The sequence below is a fragment of the Mesoplodon densirostris genome, chromosome 1, assembly GCF_025265405.1.
Source record: "Mesoplodon densirostris isolate mMesDen1 chromosome 1, mMesDen1 primary haplotype, whole genome shotgun sequence".
NCBI lineage: Eukaryota > Metazoa > Chordata > Mammalia > Artiodactyla > Ziphiidae > Mesoplodon > Mesoplodon densirostris.
This window is the reverse complement of record NC_082661.1, coordinates 178,081,641-178,099,240: the sequence shown is the minus strand read 5'-3', so window position 1 is coordinate 178,099,240 and position 17,600 is coordinate 178,081,641. Positions and strand designations below refer to the sequence as shown.

The 17,600-nt window shown below is 49.9% G+C and overlaps 1 protein-coding gene across 3 annotated transcripts in view; it reads left to right on the top strand.

Annotated features, from left to right (window-relative positions):
• Positions 1 to 5,616, top strand: part of UNC5B (unc-5 netrin receptor B) — an 87,226-nt gene extending 81,610 nt beyond the window's left edge. For all 3 annotated transcript variants that reach the window (XM_060112456.1, XM_060112466.1, XM_060112446.1), the window contains 2 exons: positions 953 to 1,134; positions 2,006 to 5,616. In XM_060112456.1, the coding sequence (XP_059968439.1) occupies positions 953 to 1,134; positions 2,006 to 2,171 (348 nt within the window). In that variant the 3' untranslated portion in view covers positions 2,172 to 5,616. The remainder of the gene's footprint in view (positions 1 to 952; positions 1,135 to 2,005) is intronic.
• The last annotated feature ends 11,984 nt before the right edge of the window (positions 5,617 to 17,600 follow it).

The following is a 17,600-nucleotide window of genomic DNA, read 5'->3' as shown; positions in this document are numbered from 1 at the left end:
CTCCCAAGTCTGAGCTGGGACTTGGTCACTCTTTGCTAACAGCTGTGACTTACTGAGTGCCGAGCCTGGGCTTGGCCTGTACCAAATCTCACCAAATCTGTACAACCACCAGGGAGGCAGATACGAGGATCCCCACCTGGGAGATGAGAAAGAAGGTTTTAGGGAGGACAGGTATCAGGACCTCGTATCAAGCCAACACTTGGCCCAAACCTGTGGCTCTCCACCACTATAATCCGGATTGAGGTTTATAAAACTTAGGCCACCCAGGGAACAGTGCTAGGCCCTCCTTGCAGTGCAGTGTAAAGAGCACTGGATAGTCTAGACCAGCGGTCCCCAACCATTTTGGCAGCAGGGACCGGTTTCATGGAAGACAGGTTTTCCAGGGACAGATGGGGGTTGGTGCGGGGGATGGTTCAGGCGGTAATGCGAGCGATATCTCGGCCGATGAAGCTTCGCTCGCTCCCCGGACTCCGCCACTCACCTCCTGCTGTGCAGCCCGGTTCCTAACAGACTCCTAACAGACTGTGGACCGGCTGCGGACCCCTGGTCTAGACCTAGCTCTACCACTAACGTGGCATGTGACCATGAATTAGTCACTTCTTTCCAGACTTCATTTGCGTTTGTGTAGAAGTGGGCCCACGTGGATTAGACTGGGGCTGAGGCCCCTCGTGGCTTTGTAATCATGAGATGCAATCAGCACTGGCCCAGGCAGTGCATTAGCATGTGCACCCCGAGGGTGGGGAGGGGTGTGTGCAGCCCTGGCCCTGGAGAGCTGACCTTCCAGGGGAGGAGCCCTTTGACTGAGCAGCTGGAGCCTGCCCAGAGGCGGGGGAGCAGCCGGAGCCTCCAAGAGCTCACAGTCCCCAGTCAGGAAGGCTGGAGGGGCAGATGCCCAGTGAGCCGTACACAGGGAACCCTCCGCCCCTCTCACCCTTGCCCCCTGCTCTTCCAGACACCTGCTGGCTCCCTGGACGCCCTCTGCTCCGCCCCCAGCAGCGCAGTCACCACCCAGCTGGGACCCTATGCCTTCAAGATCCCCGTTTCCATCCGCCAGAAGATATGCAACAGCCTGGACGCCCCCAACTCGCGCGGCAATGACTGGCGGTTGTTGGCGCAGAAACTCTCCATGGACCGGTGAGTGTCGGGACAGCCGGCCCGGCCTGGAGCACAGCTGCCCCCCTCCCTCTGTCCCCATGGGGCAGGTGGGGCAGGCAGCCTGACGGTCCAGGAGCGGATCCGCCATTTGCGGTAGACCAGGAGCTCAGGCTTGGGTGTGCTAAGTCTGAGAAGCTGGTTCCTTGAGGAGCATCGTGCTCAGAGTGCTGGCCCTTGAGAATCAGGTAAAGCCGGGATACCAACCAAGTGTGATCACTGTCAGCAGACCTGTGTCCAGGACAGAGCAGGTGTTTTGGAAATGCTTGCTGGGTGACAGAAAGCATCCTGGTGTCAGAACTCTTCTGGAGAGCTTAAAATGCTGGATAAATATAATGACAATTAGTCATCATTATTGTTACGGGACACTTACTGAGAAACCATTTAATAAACCTGCATTGAGCAGATGCCATGTAGAAGACATCTTACTAAAAATGGGTGGGATCTATAAGGATGTCAAAGGCTTTGTTCCTGATTTCAGGGCAGTGCATGGGGCGGGTGAGAGCAGGCAGAGAACGAATGTGGGATGGAGAGAGAATGGAGTGCTAGGTTTGACAGCCTCTCCTGGGGCCAGTGTCTTTCAATGATAGTAATAACGATGATGATGACTGATGATGAGCAGGACAGTTTCCATTTTAGAGATGAGACTGGGGCTCAGAGAGGAGCAGTGACTTGCCCAGGGCCACACAGCCTGCAAGCAGAGGGGCTGGAATTCAGACCCAGGATTGTGGGAGCCCAGAGCCCACCGTCCCGGTGCTCCTGGGATGTACCCCCAGTGCTCCCTCCACCCCCAGGCTCCTGGGAGGGGCTGAGCATTTTGGGAGCCCAGGGTCCTTCTCCTTCCCTCCATCAGGTACCTGAACTACTTTGCCACAAAAGCGAGCCCCACGGGTGTGATCCTCGACCTCTGGGAAGCTCTGCAGCAGGACGACGGGGACCTCAACAGCCTGGCGAGTGCCTTGGAGGAGATGGGCAAGAGCGAGATGCTGGTGGCCATGGCCACCGATGGGGACTGCTAAGCTGCCCCAAACCCGTGGGCTGTTAGGGACCAGCAGGCGGCTGGCACAGGCAGGCCCAGGGCAACCTCCTGTGGGGCAGTTGGGTCTCCTCTGCTCCCGAGCTCACAGCCAGAATCGCCCTTCCTCCTCCTCCTCCCCTTGCCCCACCCACCCAGACCACGACCAGCCTTAGGAACTCCATGGACGTTGTTGTTGGGAGGACCCAGCGGTCCTTCTCCACCTCCTGCTGTCTCTCCTGACCTCAGACCGCTGTGCAGGAACTGGGGTGGGGATGGGGCCTCTGGAGGCAGCTAGGGGAGCAAGGAGGTGGCCCTCCCACCCTCTGCCCCAGGGTCTCTGGGGTGCGTCTGTTTTAGTTGTGCTCTTCATTTTCTTCCTCAGCTATTGATTTCTCCCTCCTCCCTAAGCCCCTTTCTCCTTTCACACTGTTTTCCTCTTCAAAGAGTCAAGTACAGTTCAGACAAACTGCTTTCTCCTGTCCACAAGCAAAAACGAAGAGGAAAGAAAGAAGGAAAGAAAGCTTCAGACTGCTAGTAAGGCTCATAAAAAGAAGAAAAACACCAAAACCACAAGGGAAAAGAAAACCCAGTTTCTTAGGAAACGCAAATGATTTATTATCCAGATATTTGGATAAGTCCTTTTTAAGAAAAAAAAGAAAAAGAAAATGAAAAAAACAACACAAAAAAAATAGAAAACGCTTTTCTTGAGTATGGGTGAGTGTGGGCATGCTCGTGGTTCTGGCCAGGAGCGTGTGTGTGTGTGCGTGTGTTTGTGTGTGTGTGAATCAGGGAGAGAGAGACTGAATAGGGAACACTTTGCTGCTAATGATTTTATCTTAGACTAAATTCTTACAAGGCCTCAGCTTCCACAGTTCTACAGGGTCAGATGAGGTTTGAGCTGTGGTCCCATGTTTCTTTCTAAAGTCTTAAGCAGATGCTGAATCAGTGAAGCCAAGGAGCCCTGAGATCTGGCTTGGGGTGGGGTCCTGCCTCCCTCTCACAGCCCCAGGCAGGTGCTCCAAGTCTCATCTGGGCTCCCAGGAATCCAGATTAAGAGGCCCTGGGATGGAAAATGTGGGCGGGCCAGCCCAGCTGTGAGCCAGGGAGAATTTCCAGTACTGTGGTCTGGTGGCTTCTGGAGAGGGGGCATGGCCCAGAAGGGGGACCCTAACAGAGAGAAGTCAGGGATGAGAATCCCCCATGGACACATCTCTCTCCCGCATCCCAGGGTGGGGCCAGCCAGGACACGCCCACCCAGCAGCCTCTAGACCAGGTGGGCTGGAGCAGGCGGGTGTTCTCTTAATGCCTGGGATCTGCCCTTTCCCAGACTTGGTTACTTCTGTAAAACAGAAGGGGTGGATAAGAGGGCCTCTCTAGCTGCAGAAGCCTGAGCTTCTGGGGCCAGTGTGGTTTTGAGGAACATGTTAGCAGCCATCCCTGCGGGTGGCATGGGAGGCTGGGAGGTGGCTGCTTGGCAGTGCTTTACACATTGGCCTGGAGTGGAGGAGGAAGGGTGGAGGGCTATTTTCCCAGCTCTGATCTCCACAGGCACCTCCCTGCAACCCTTTTGTCACCCTCCCTCTGCAGTCTGACAGAGTTTGAAGGAAGCTTTGACAGGCAGCGTTACCAGGGTGGAGGGCCTGGCACCCCCTCTCCAGCCTGTTCCAGGATGTTCGAAGGGGCCATCAGGGTCCCTTTTTGGCCATCTGGTGATGGCTGGAACCAGAATCTCGAGCTGGCACAGAGGCCACATCAAAGGCCTCTCCTCCTTGGCACCTAAGCCAAAGCAAGTGCCACCTCTGGGCATTGACCCCAGGGCTTGCCCCAGCAGGTCCATGAGCATCCTGGCCTTTAAAAGTCTGGTCTCCTAGGAGGAAAGCAGGTCTGGGGGCTCTAGTCCCAACCAATGTCCCCAGCCTGGCTTTCCTGCCAGGCACTAGGGGGTTTATGGGGATAGTGGGATTCTCACCACCCACCAGCCCCCCTGGGCAATGGGTTGGCTGTGGGCAGTCAAGGGCCTGCTGGGTTTGAGAGAGGGTTCCTTTTTATCAGGGCTGCTGAAGGGGCCAGGCCTGCATCGGGCTTGGGCCCCTGAGGCTGAGACCATGGCTCTTCATTACCCCAGTGCCTGTGTGGACGTTGCCTCAGACAAAGGCAGTGAGCCTTCCCTGCCAAAGGTGCCTGTCCACTACAGGCTCGGCATCCCGCTCGCTCCTAGTCTGAGCTGTGTGGGCCTGTGTGGTAGCTTGAGGGAAGCCTGGAGTCCAAAGACCAGCGTTCAAGCTCCAGCTTTGCCATTAAACCTCTGTGTGACTTCAGGCATATGACTGCCTTCTTGGGGCCTCTTTTCCTTTTTCTACCAAGGCCCCGCAGCTGCTGTCTGAGGACTTTTGGGCTCTGATACGTCATTCTAGTCTCCTGATGGGAACGCTGGTGGGTAGAAGTTGACGGTGGTCTGCCATGTCCCTCCTCCGTGCCCCACCCTCAGAAGCGTGCTGCTTCCTCAGTGCCCAGGATGGGAGCTCTTGGTGGATGAGGCCAGGCCAGCCCCCCAGGTGCCATTTCTAATCGGATTCTCAGAAATTGTGTACCAGGGCCTGGAGCACAGAACCAATTGGCTGAAGCCTCCTGGGAGGGTTCAGACTGTCCAGCTTTATAAGAAAAGCCTGGAACGGATTTGCTGGCTCCATCAATCTGCCACAGCTGCTGTGACTACGTCTGTAGACTGCCCGCCTCAGGGTGGGATGGACGTTCCTCCACTTATTCATGCCTGAGAGGCAGCCCCACACAGCCAAGTACCTTGAGAACCGCAGATTAAGTGCCACTGCAGGAATGCAGGGCCCTCGCGCGCTGTTGACGTCTCTCTCATCTCTGGGGTGTGTTTGCGCATGTGTGCGTGTGTTGCGTGGGCTTTTATCCGCAGGCACATCAGCGTGCCTCTCTGGAACGTGACCCCACCTGTGCGAGCATGTGTGCGCCCTCCTCGCGTCCAGGCTGGGCCATCTGGAGGTTGGTGTGCCTGGTTTTGCCCTCTCTGAGTCCACAGGGTCAGTCGGTGTATCTTCTATGTGCCTCTCCCTCGGCCTTCCCTCGCAGTGCCCTGGGCTCCAGAGGGACCCTCCCCACTCCTGGAAGATCCAGGACCCTATGGTCCCTTTTCCCCAGCAACCAGGCAGCTGAGCCAGGTCCCTTAGCAGGCCCTCTGAGGAGAGGTGACCAAGAGCCTGGGTGCAGGGAGCAGCTCTCCTGTGGGCTAGGGGCTGGACCACTCACTCACCTGGGCCATGGACATGGTTCTGTGCTCGGGGCTGCAGGGCTGCAGGGCTGGCCCCAGTCCCACCTCTGTTTATTCTGTAAACTACAACCTGTAAATAACATTTAGCATTCCTATTGTAACAAAATTAATTTTTATGAAATAAATTATATTTCCTAGTCTAATAAAAAATTCAGGTTGTATTCTGTCTTTTTTTTAGATTTTTTTGGTATGGATGGACTTTTTTTTTAATTGTCTTTATTGAAGTATAATTGCTTTACAATGTTGTGTTAGTTGATGCTGTATAACAAAGAGAATCAGCTATATGTATATATACATCCCTATTTCTCCTCCCTCTTGCGTCTCCCTCCCACCCTTTAGGTGGACACAGAGCACCGAGCTGATCTCCCTGTGCTATGTGGCTGCTTCCCACTAGCTACCTAATTTACATTTGGTAGTGTATATATGTCCATATATCTCTCACTTTGTCCCAGCTTACCCTTCCCCCTCCCCGTGTCCTCAAGTCCATTCTCTACATCTACGTCTTTATTCCTGTCCTGCCCCTAGGTTCTTCAGAACCTTTTTTTTTTTTTTTTTTTAGATTCCATATATATGTGTTAGCATACAGTATTTGTTTTTCTCTTTCTGACTTACTTCACTCTATGACAGTCTCTAGGTCCATCCACCTCACTACAAATAACTCAATTTCATTCCTTTTCATGGCTGAGTAATATTCCGTTGTATATATGTGCCACATCTTCTTTATCCATTCATCTGTTGATGGACACTTAGGTTGCTTCCATGTCCTGGCTATTGTAAATAGAGCTGCAGTGAACATTGTGGTACATTACTCTCTTTTTTAAAATTAATTAATTAATTAATTAATTAATTTATTTATTTATTTATTTATTTATGGCTGCGTTGGGTCTCCATTGCTGTGCACGGGCCCCCTCCGGTTGCAGCGAGCAGGGGCTACTCTTCACTGCGGTTAGCGGGCTTTTCACCACAGTGGCCTCTCCTGTTGCAGAGCGTGGGCTCTAGGCATGTGGGCCTCAGCAGTTGCAGCACGCGGCCTCAGTAGTTGCAGCTTATGGGCTCCACAGCACAGGATCAGGAGCTGTGGCGCATGGGCCTAGTTGCTCCGCAGCATGTAGGATCCTCCCGGACCAGGGCTCAGACCCGTGTCCCCTGCATTGGGAGGCGGATTCTTAACCACTGCACCACTGCATGGTATATCTCTCCATCTGTTTGTATCATCTTTAATTTCTTTCATCAGTGTCTCATAGTTTTCTGCATACAGGTCTTCTGTCTCCTTAGGTAGGTTTATTCCTAGATATTTTATTCTTTTTGTTGCAGTGGTAAACAGGAGTGTTTCCTTAATTTCTCTTTCAGATTTTTCATCATTAGTATATAGGAATGCAAGAGATTTCTGTGCATTAATTCTGTATCCTGCAACCTTACCAACTTCACTGATTAGCTCTAGTAGTTTTCTGGTAGCATCTTTAGGATTCTCTATGTATAGTATCATGTCATCTGCAAACAGTGACAGTTTTACTTCTTTTCTGATTTGGATTCCTTTTATTTCTTTTTCTTCTCTGATTGCTGTGGTTAAAACTTCCAAAAATATGTTGAATAATAGTGGTGAATGTGGGCAACCTTACCTTGTTCCTGATCTTAGAGGAAATGGTTACAGTTTTTCACCAGTGAGAATGATGTTGGCTGTGGGTTTGTCATATATGGCCTTTATTATGTTGAGGCAAGTTCCCTCTATGCTTACTTTCTGGAGGGTTTTTATATATCGGTGTTGAATTTTGTTGAAAGCTTTTTCTGCATCATATGGTTTTTATCCTTCAGTTTGTTAATATGGTATATCACATTGATTGATTTGTGTAATTGAAGAATCCTTGCATTCCTGGGATAAACCCCACTTGATCATGGTATATGATCCTTTTAATGTGCTGTTGGATTCTGTTTGCTAGTATTTTGTTGAGGATTTTTGCATCTATGTTCATCAGTGACATTGGCCTGTAGTTTTATTTTTTTGTGACATCTTTGTCTGGCTTTGGTATCAGGGTGATGGTCGCCTCGTAGAATGAATTTGGGAGTGTTCCTCCCTCTGCTATATTTGGAAGAGTTTGAGAAGGGTAGGTGTTAGCTCTTCTCTGAATGTTTGATAGAATTCGCCTGTGAAGCCATCTGGTCCTGGCCTTTTGTTTGTTGGAAGATTTTTAATCACAGTTCAATTTCAGTGCTTGTGATTTGTCTGTTTATATTTTCTATTTCTTCCTGGTTCAGTCTTGGAAGGGTGTGCTTTTCTAAGAATTTGTCCATTTCTTCCAGGTTGTCCATTTTATTGGCATAGAGTTGTTTGTAGTAATCTCTCATGATCCTTTGTATTTCTGCAGTGTCAGTTGTTACTTCTCCTTTTTCATTTCTAATTCTGTTGATTTTGAGTCTTCTCCCTCTTTTTCTTGATGAGTCTGGCTAATGGTTTATCAATTTTGTTTATCTTCTCAAAGAACCAGCTGTTAGTTTCATTGATCTTTGCTGTTGTTTCCATCATTTCTTTTTCATTTATTTCTGATCTGATCTTTATGATTTCTTTCCTTCTACTAACTTTGGGGTGTTCTTGTTCTTCTTTCTCTAATTGCTTTAGGTGTAAGTTTAGGTTGTTTATTTGAGATATTTCTTGTTTCCTGAAGTAGGATTGTATTGCTATAAACTTCCCTCTTAGAACTGCTTTTGCTGCATCCCATAGGTTTTGGGTTGTTGTGTTTTCATTGTTATTTGTTTCTAGGTATTTTTTGATTTCCTCTTTGATTTCCCCAGTGATCTCTTGGTTATTTAATAGTGTATTGTTTAGCCTCCATGTATTTGTATTTTTTACAGATTTTTTTCCTGTAATTGATATCTAGTCTCATAGCATTGTGGTCAGAAAAGATACTTGATACGATTTCAATTTTCTTAAATTTACCAAGGCTTGGCTTGTGACCCAAGATATGGTCTATCATGGAGAATGTTCCATGAGCACTTGAGAAGAAAGTATATTCTGTTGTTTTTGGTTGGAATGTCCTATAAATATCAATTAAGTCCATCTTGTTTAATGTATCATTTAAAACTTGTGTTTCCTTATTTATTTTCATTTTGGATGATCTGTCCATTGGTGAAAGTGGGGTGTTAAAGTCCCCTACTATGATTGTGTTACTGTCGATTTCCCCTTTTATGGCTGTTAGCATTTGGCTTATGTATTGAGGTGCTCCTATGTTGGATGCATAAATATTTACAATTGTTATATCTTCTTCTTGGATCGATCCCTTGATCATTATGTAGTGTCCTTCTTTGTCTCCTGTAATAGTCTTTACTTTAAAGTCCATTTTGTCTGATATGAGAATTGCAACTCCAGCTTTCTTTTGGTTTCCATTTGCATGGAATATCTTTTTCCATCCCCTTACTTTCAGTCTATATGTGTCTCTAGGTCTGAAGTGGGTCTCTTGTAGACAACATATATATGGGTCTTGTTTTTGTATCCATTCAGCCAGTCTATGTCTTTTGGTGGGAGCATTTAATCCATTTACATTTAAGGTAATTATTGATGTGTGTGTTCCTATTACCATTTTCTTAATTGTTCTGGGTTTGTTTTTGTAGGTCTTTTCCTTCTCTTGTGTTTCCTGCCTAGAGAAGTTCCTTTAGCATTTGTTGTAAAGTTGGTTTGGTGTTGCTGAATTCTCTTAACTTTTGCTTGTCTGTAAAGTTTTTAATTTCTCCATCGAGTCTGAATGAGATCCTTGCTGGGTAGAGTAATCTTCATTGTGGGTTTTTCCCTTTCATCACTTTAAATTTGTCCTGCCAGTCCCTTCTGGCTTGCAGAGTTTCTGCTGAAAGATCAGCTGTTAACCTTATGGGAATTCCCTTGTATGTTATTTGTTGCTTTTCCCTTGCTGCTTTTAATATTTTTTCTTTGAATTTAATTTTTGATAGTTTGATTAATATGTGTCTCGGCGTGTTTCTCTTTGGGTTTATCCTGTATGGGACTCTCTGCGCTTCCTGGACTTGATTGACTATTTCCTTTCCCGTTGTGGTTTTGATTTGCATTTCTCTAATGATTAGTGATGTTGAGCATCCTCTCATGTGTTTGTTGGCAATCTGTATATCTTTGGAGAAATGTCTATTTACTGGTTTGGAAATTTTTTAAAGTCTTTATTGAATTTGTTGCAATATTGCTTCTGTTTTATGTTTTGGTTTTTTGGCCTTGAGGCATGTGGGCTCTTAGCTCCCTGACCAGGAATTGAACCCGCACCCCCTGCATTGGTAGGCGAAGTCTTACCCACTGGACTGCCAGGGAAGTCCCATCGCTGTCTTCTTGAATGTCTTTCTTTCAGCAATTGGGAATGACCTTCTTGCTTTTCTCAAAATTCCACAAGTTAGGGGCCAGGAGGTCATTGCCAGAGCTCTCTGAGCTCCTGGAAATGATCAAGTTCAACTGCCTAATTTTACAGAAGGGAAAACTGGCCCAGAGAGGGATAAGAACTTCCCCATGGTCACACAGCAAGTCAGAGCCCATGCTACCTCTAGATCCCAGTCCCTGCTCCTCAGCCAGTGCTCTCAGTGTGTAAGCATTCATGGGACGTGTTCAGGAGTCAGTCATTTGAGCCTGTCATGGGCTAGGTGATGGGTGGGAGGAACAACAGATGTGAAGCCCTCAGCGTCCCTGTCTGCCTCTGAGAAGTTCAGAAGGGTGTTTCCCAGCTGGGGCTGAGGCTGAGGTCAGTTGAGAGCACTCACCTGAGACATAAGAAAATCATGCCAGCAGAAAGGGAATGATGGGAGGGCTGGGATTGTGTGACTTTAGACCCAAGGCTGTCATGCATGGTTGGGCTTAATCACTGGGCAAGAATGCCATATCTAAGGGGGAGGGTGGTGCTATTCCTACACAGATTGTACATTTATGTATTTACTATGAGATATTTCCAGCAGATGGCAGTAAAAGGTCTTGTTCTAATAACATCAACACATTGGTTTTAATTTTCCTATAGATGGAAATGTCTTTATTTATTTATTATTTATTTTTGGCTGCATTGGGTCTTCATTGCTGCCCACGGGCTTTCTCTAGTTGCAGTGAGTGGGGGCTACTCTTTGTGCGGTGTGCGGGCTTCTTGTTGTGGTGGCTTCTCTTGTTGCAGAACACGGGCTCTAGGCATGCAGGCCTCAGTAGTTGTAGCACACAGGTTCAGTAGTTGTGGCTTATGAGCTCTAGAGCGCAGGCTCAGTAGTTGTGGCACTCGGGCTTAGTTGTTCTACAGCACGTGGGATCTTCCCGGACCAGGGCTCAAACCCATGTCCCTTGCATTGGCAGGTGGATTCTTAACCACTGTGCCACCAGGCAAGTCCTGGATATGTTTTGAGGGGATTTTTTTTTTTTCTAATTTGCACAAAGGTGTCGTACAGCTGGCAGTGGCCCTGGTCCCCTCTACCCTGTAGACCTCAGGTCTCCCTGTGTGAGTTGAGTCTGGTCCCAACGTTGTCCAGCATGCATTGCCTGCTCTGTGGGTAAATTTTGTGATCTCTAAAGTTTGGGGTAAGAGCACCCTCTGGCTTCTTAGTAGAGAGTCACAGCACATTAAAGGCCCTGAGAAGGCCTGCGTGAAGAAGCTGGTCTTATAATCCAGGGCGTCCCACATGTATTTGGCCATGGGACCCTTTTTTATTTTTAAAATTTTTATTGGAGTATAGTTGATTTACAATGTTGTGTTAGGTTCAGGTGTACAGCAAAGTGAATCAGTTATACATATACATATATCCACTCTTTTTTAGATTCTTTACCATATAGGCCATTACAGATTATTGAGTAGAATTCCCTGAGCTATATACAGTAGGTCCTTATTAGTTATCTATTATGGGATCCTTTTCTAAACTTTTCATGCCCTGAAGGGCCCTGCCAGCTCTGACTTTCAGGGACCTGTATGCCAAGGATGGCCTGGCTGTCCCACTGTGGGTAGGGAGCACCTGTGGGCTGGTTCCTCTGCAAGTTTATGGACTAGTGGGGGAGGCAAGGTACATACACATACACACATACAGACCTACCACTCAGATTGTCATCATTTTCTGGGGACCCAGAGTACCTGGAGCCATCACATTTCATGAATGTGTGTGTGTGTGTGTGTGTGTGTAAGGAAAGGGGTAATAGCCTGAGGTGGGGCAGCAGCCCAGGGAGGGGGTGGGCAAGGTCAGGCAGAGGGAAGTTATTTTGTACAGGTAGCCCCCATAGGCAGGTAGATTATCTAGGGTACCCCCAGGAGTCAAGGGTACCCATTTAAAACTCCTCACCCTCTGCCCCCCACCTAAGAAGGAGGGCCTTGTTTGCCACCTGCTCCTTGGTGGGGTGCAAAGAGTTCCAGCCTGGGAAGCAGGAGACCTGGGCTCTAGTCCTGATGCTGTGGGGGTCACTATCCCTCGCCAAGCCTCAGTTTCCCCATCCATGAAATGGAGGCCTTCGACCTGCTGCTCTGTAAGTTTTCTCTGGCTGCTGTAGTGCTGCAATTTGGGGCTGGGGCTCCTCGTTCTAGGCAGGGGTGTGACAGCCCCACCCCTTGGACCCTCCTCTGTCACTGTCCCAGGGTGGATGATGGAAAACCGGGAGCAGGTAGAAGATGGGCTAGTTCCACCCCCGTGACCGAGTAGCTGCCCAGTGAGATGCCCTAGAGCAGAGCAGTGAGGTGACAAGGCCGCCACACATGCCAGCCAGCCTGGCACAGCCAGCAATCTTCAGGCCACCCGCTGTTGCCCCTGAAGTGTTGCTGGGTGTGGACGGGCCACGGGCTGCCCCTTCCTCCACTAGGGGCCAGAAGGAGAAAAAATCTAACCCCAGCCAACGCCTTGAGATCAGACTCAGGAAGACCTCATCCACTGCTGTAGAAAATTTTCGAAATTTTTCCCAATTTAATTCAAAATATGATAATGCTTATGGTTTAAAAATTAAAGTACAAAAGAATAGGTGAAAAGTAGATCCTCTTCCTCCTGTCTCACCCCCTTCCCTCCAGCCCTCCCCAGTCCCCAGTCCTCCCCCATGGAGGCAATTGCTACTTTTCTTATATATCGCCTCAGGAAGATCTATGCATATACAAACATACATTTGTTCATGTAAATATTTAAATATAATGGGTTTGATTCAAGAGTCTCAAGCCCTTAAGGTATAAACATGAAATAGTTTTATTTTTCCAATAACTGCTCAGATACTCATTTTGTTGACACCATCTTTCCCCGCTGGATGGCAGCCTCCCTTAATAATGTCTCCATGGAGGTCCCTAACTTTTCTCTCCCTTGCTCTTGTTAAGACAGATTCATTTGTGTTGCTAAGGCTCCACCCATCCATCTTGGAACTCCAACCTCATCTTTAACGAAGGCCCTGGTAGCGCCCTCTACAGACCACTGGGGGCTGCGCTGCCTGTTCTCCACGCCTCCGCCTTGACCTCCCCTTGCACCCCCATTCACTGCCTCAGCCAACAATTCCCTGCTCCCAACAGCGGGATGTCTTTCTCCCTCCCAACCTCCTCCCTCGTCACTTCGTCAAAAAAGCTGCCCTCAAGCAAGATGTCTCCTCCTGCACCAGGTACAAGCATCTCACACCAAGGCCCTGGCCTTCTCTGAACTGGGCTCTTGGAGAGTTTAGGGACTGTTCTCAACAGGTTGCCGTTTCTAACCATAATCCCTGCCCTGGATCAACATTGCAGGGACAGGAGGCGCTTGAGATTAGGAACCGCCAGGCCCTGATATTTCAAAACACAAACTGGCGGGGCAGGGAGCGGCCCCCATGCTGCTCCCATCTCACTCCTCAGCACAGTGCCCGTCACTGCTGGGTGCCAGGTCCGGGCAGCACACACTGCTCTCGGAGCCACGGCCTAGGGGGAGACAGGGAAAGCAATGGGCAAGGGGACCACGGAAGCTCAGAGAGGCTCCAACTAAGCCTGGGGTCCACAAAGACTTTCTGGAACAAGGATGTTTTAGAATGCTGGGGCTGGTTTCCCTCAGACAGTTTCTCAATTATGCGTTTTGTGGAAGATGCTTTTAGGCAAAAGTCACCAGCAATTTTCTTTTATGAAACTTCTTACAAAGAGTAGATGCTGTTGTCCTTTTAGCAGCTGATGGGCCAGATATGAAGGCTGCTGTCGCTGGAGGTGCTGAAGTGGCCTCAGGGCCCTATTTGGGTGCGTGTATGAGTGTGAGGGGTGTGTGCTGGTGTCCTCTTAATGACCCTAACCTGGGAGATGGGGGTGGTGCAGGGAGGGGGGTGGCACCCACAAGTCTGTGCTATTCCAGCAGCCCCGAGGGGCTGGCCCAGCCCAGGCCTCACTGTGGGTGATTTGAATCTGCCCATTCCGGTTCCTCGGCCTAAGAAGCTTCCTCAAGGAGAGGGTCTGGATATCTGGAAATTCAGTCAATATTTGTTGATCTAATCTATAGACCTGCACAGCACAGGGAGTGCAGGGGGGAGTGAATCAGACCCGGACTCAGCCCTCAAGCCGCTCTGCGGAATAACAAATGAATTCTCATACTGGGTACACCAGGACGGAGCAGCAGCCAGCTGAGAGGGACACCAACAGAGCACGAGGAAGGGAGGGGTCACCCAGCTGGCCCGCCTTGAAAGGCGTGGAATCTAGGCAGGTGGAGATGGGGTGGAGGGCTGGAGCCAAGGGACCACCAGGTGGCAGGAATGGCGTGATGACAAGTACGGAGGTGAGAAAGCCCATAGTGGAGCAAAGGGCTCGTGGAGTCAGAGAAGGGGCGGGGTCAGTCTGGGAAGGACAGAGGGGCCGTGCTGACCCACCTGCCACAGGGGCATGGCTCCCCATAAGGCCACCCACTCGAGGTTCACCCACGGATCTGCTCCCTGAGGCCAGGGGTCAAAAAGAAACGTCTCCAGGATCCATGCTGCTCGGTCATGTGAACAAGAGAAGCAGCCTTATTAACGCTTCACAAAGAAATGTGCCCTCTCGGCTGTTTCTTGAAACACAGGCTGTCTCAGCATACCGCTCACTTTCCACTGTTGTTAGCAGCACGGGTTTCAAGGAAACAGGAAGGTAAGTGTTCTGTTAAATGGCCTCTCTCATTTGGCCTCAGCGCAACAGGGAGGTGATTGGGGGAAGTGGTGACTGTGGCTCACCCGAGACCCCACAGCCCACCCGAAAGGGAGGCCCTCAGTACTGGCTCAAACGGTGGCTGCCAGGCAGGAGTGAGTACCCAGGGCTGCTCCAAGCTCCTGCTCTTAGAAACCAGAAACCAGGATTAGGATTTGTGTGGGAAATCATTCCATTTGTAATTTTTGGCTCAAATTCCTTTAAATACTGGGTAGGCCAAACAAGGCCCACCCAATCTGTGACCTGCTAGGTAGTGGGAGCTGCAGAAAGGTTTTGAAGCAGTGGAGGGTCAGGCTCAGAACGGCTCTGGTTCAGGGCTCTGCTGCCTGGGACAGGGTCCCGAGCCCCTGGCCCTCTCTGCAGACTGCCGAGAGGCCCCTGTCTGGGCGTTGCTTTTCCCGAGCTGCATCAGAAGGACAGTGGCACTTGCCCCAGCTCCCCTCCTGCATCCCTCCATGGGATGGCAGCCTCGGCTGGTCCTCTTCCCAGGAGCCTCTCCTCTGCCTGATGAAACCCAGGGCAGGGTTAAGCTGCCAGCCCTCAGGTCCCAGCGATTCCCCTGTGACCAGGAGCTCAGGGACAGATGCCCTGCACTCACACCGGTCAATGCTGTGATAACCCAAGGGGGTTACACTGGGCAGGGCAGCCCCTGAGAACTGCAGGGGCTCATTGGGATCCATTTCACAGACTTCTAGGATGGCAGAGGTGGGGGTCCTTGGCCATTATCTAATCCACCCTCACCTGATGCCAGAATTCCCTTCACAATGGCCCACACATGGGCTTGACCAATCCCTGCAAGCAGAATACTTGCAGAGTGAGGGAACTCATCACTTATTAACAGTAATAATAACAGCTGACATATGAGTGCTTACTTATTTTCACTGTAGGGGCTGATTTTAGGAACCAACAGGAATAAGTCTAAGTCTTCTAGTCCCTGAAAGCTTATCAAATATTTGAAAACAGCTCTCATGGTCCACCCTGGAGCCATTTCTCCCCCATCCACTACTGCAAAGGTCACAGGTTCCAGCTCGTGTCACTAGTAATGTCCCATTTCTTAATCCGGGTGCTGGTGGCATGGATGCATCCATTGTGTAATCATTCATAAACTCTACACTTATGATTTGTACACTAGGCTATATGTAGGTTATACTTCCATCAGAAAACGTCAAACAAGAAAACAAAAGAAACGGTGAAAAGAATGCATTAAGGGGTGAGAGGTTGAAGGTGTAAGAAAGAGAAGAATCGATGGATCCTGAAAGGCTCCTGAGCTGGTGGGAGGGGAGGGGTTGGGATCTGGAGCCGGAGGGGGAGCAGACCTAAGACAGAGAGGGCAACTTTCCTGTTGTAACTGGAAAGATAGAGAGAAAAACAGGAGCAGATGGGAACATATTTGGTGCTGAGAAATGAGGAAGTTCCTCTCTGGTGGCTTCTGTTTTCTCTGCCAAGTAGGAGGCAGGAGGCAAGGCCATCTCAGGATGGGGTGTGTCCAGGTGTTTGAGGTGAGTGGAGAAGGAAGATGGCAGCCCTTCCTGTGGAGAGCAGGAACTAAGCCGTGTCGTCGGACTGCAGGTATCCTGGAGGCCCATCCCAGGCTGGTGACATGAATTTAGAGTGGAGCCACTGGCCTGCTGGGGACTTTCTCCAGCAAGGCTCTTCCGCTCAGGTGTAGGTGGGTTCACCTGGGGTTTGGCCGGCAGTGCCAATGGGAGACGAGGGGCACGGGAGTTGAGGGTATTGCCAAGGTGTTACCGAAATGATGGACCATGGGATCTAAGCTGGCTCCGGCTGGAAGGAAGATGCCCAATGCAGGGAGGGGAGACAGATGGGGTTGGGGGTTGGAGCCTCCAGGAGTTCCAGAACATTCCCCAGAGGGAGCAGTTAAGCAAAGCAGAGGAGAGGTGGTTTGAGCCAGAGAGGTGGTAAGGACTTGAACTAGTGATGTGGGAGCAGAGAGTTATGGGTCAGCAGTTATGGACGATTCCTTATCTCTCAGGAGCCACGTGCCCTGCTTGGGGGCCCAGGAAATCCTAGAAAGCAGGAAATGCACGGAGCCAGCCCAGCCTGGGAGCATGGCAGTGATGGGGAGAGGCCACCAGATGGCAGCATCAGCCTGATGAAGCCTCCAGCCTCCACCTGGTGGCCTTCCTGCTGTGCAGGCTCTTCTCATCACTTAATCGCCTACAGGTTTTAAGGCTTTGGGTGAAATGAGGAGTTTATGTGAGCCTCCCCCCGTCCCCACTCCCAACCTCCTTTCATGGAACCCCCGACTGAGTTCTGGAGGCAGAAAGGCGTTGATGTGAATATTGGCTCTGTCGCTTATCAGCTGCGTGACTCTGAACAAGGTACTAACCTCTCAGTACCCCGGGTTCTTCATACGTAAAATGAGGCTAACCAGAGTACCGACCTCATGGGGTTGTGTGTTAGGCTCAAGGAGATGGTCGCTGGGGGGAGGGGGAGGGCAGCCAGAGCTTTTTGAGAGCAGTTGTTCCTACTTGCAGGGCCCCCCTCTGGGCCTCATAGAAGGCTGTTAGGTTGGGATGATCAGAGGGGGAAACCCAGACTTGTCTTCCTAAGGATGCCTGAACAGCATCCAAGCCCAGGGCCATCTGGCTCCAGTTCTGTCCACCACACCAGGTGGCCTCCCCAGCCAGTCCTTAGCATCACATCCCAGCTCCCTGGGGCCAGGAGTAAGTCCCTTTGTAATAGTGAGATGGCTTCTGTCCAGCACTCAGAACTTTCAGGGTATTTCCAAGCCACGGAGTGACAGGATGCTTTCTCATAGAGCCGAGAGTTGTAAAGTATCAACCCAGTGGAGAGCGCTTTGGATGTTTTGAGTTTTCCTTCCTTCCTTCTCCTTTCTTCCTCCCTCCCTCCCTTCTCTTTCCCTTCCCTCCTTCTTCTCCTTCTCCTTCTTATTCTCCCTCACCTCCTCCTTTCTCTCCCCCCTTCTTTTTCTTCTTCACGTGCATTTCAGAACAATGATGATGGCCAGTGGCTGTGCAGCAGTGTACACTGTTTACAAATATTTCCCTGACATTCTCTGGCA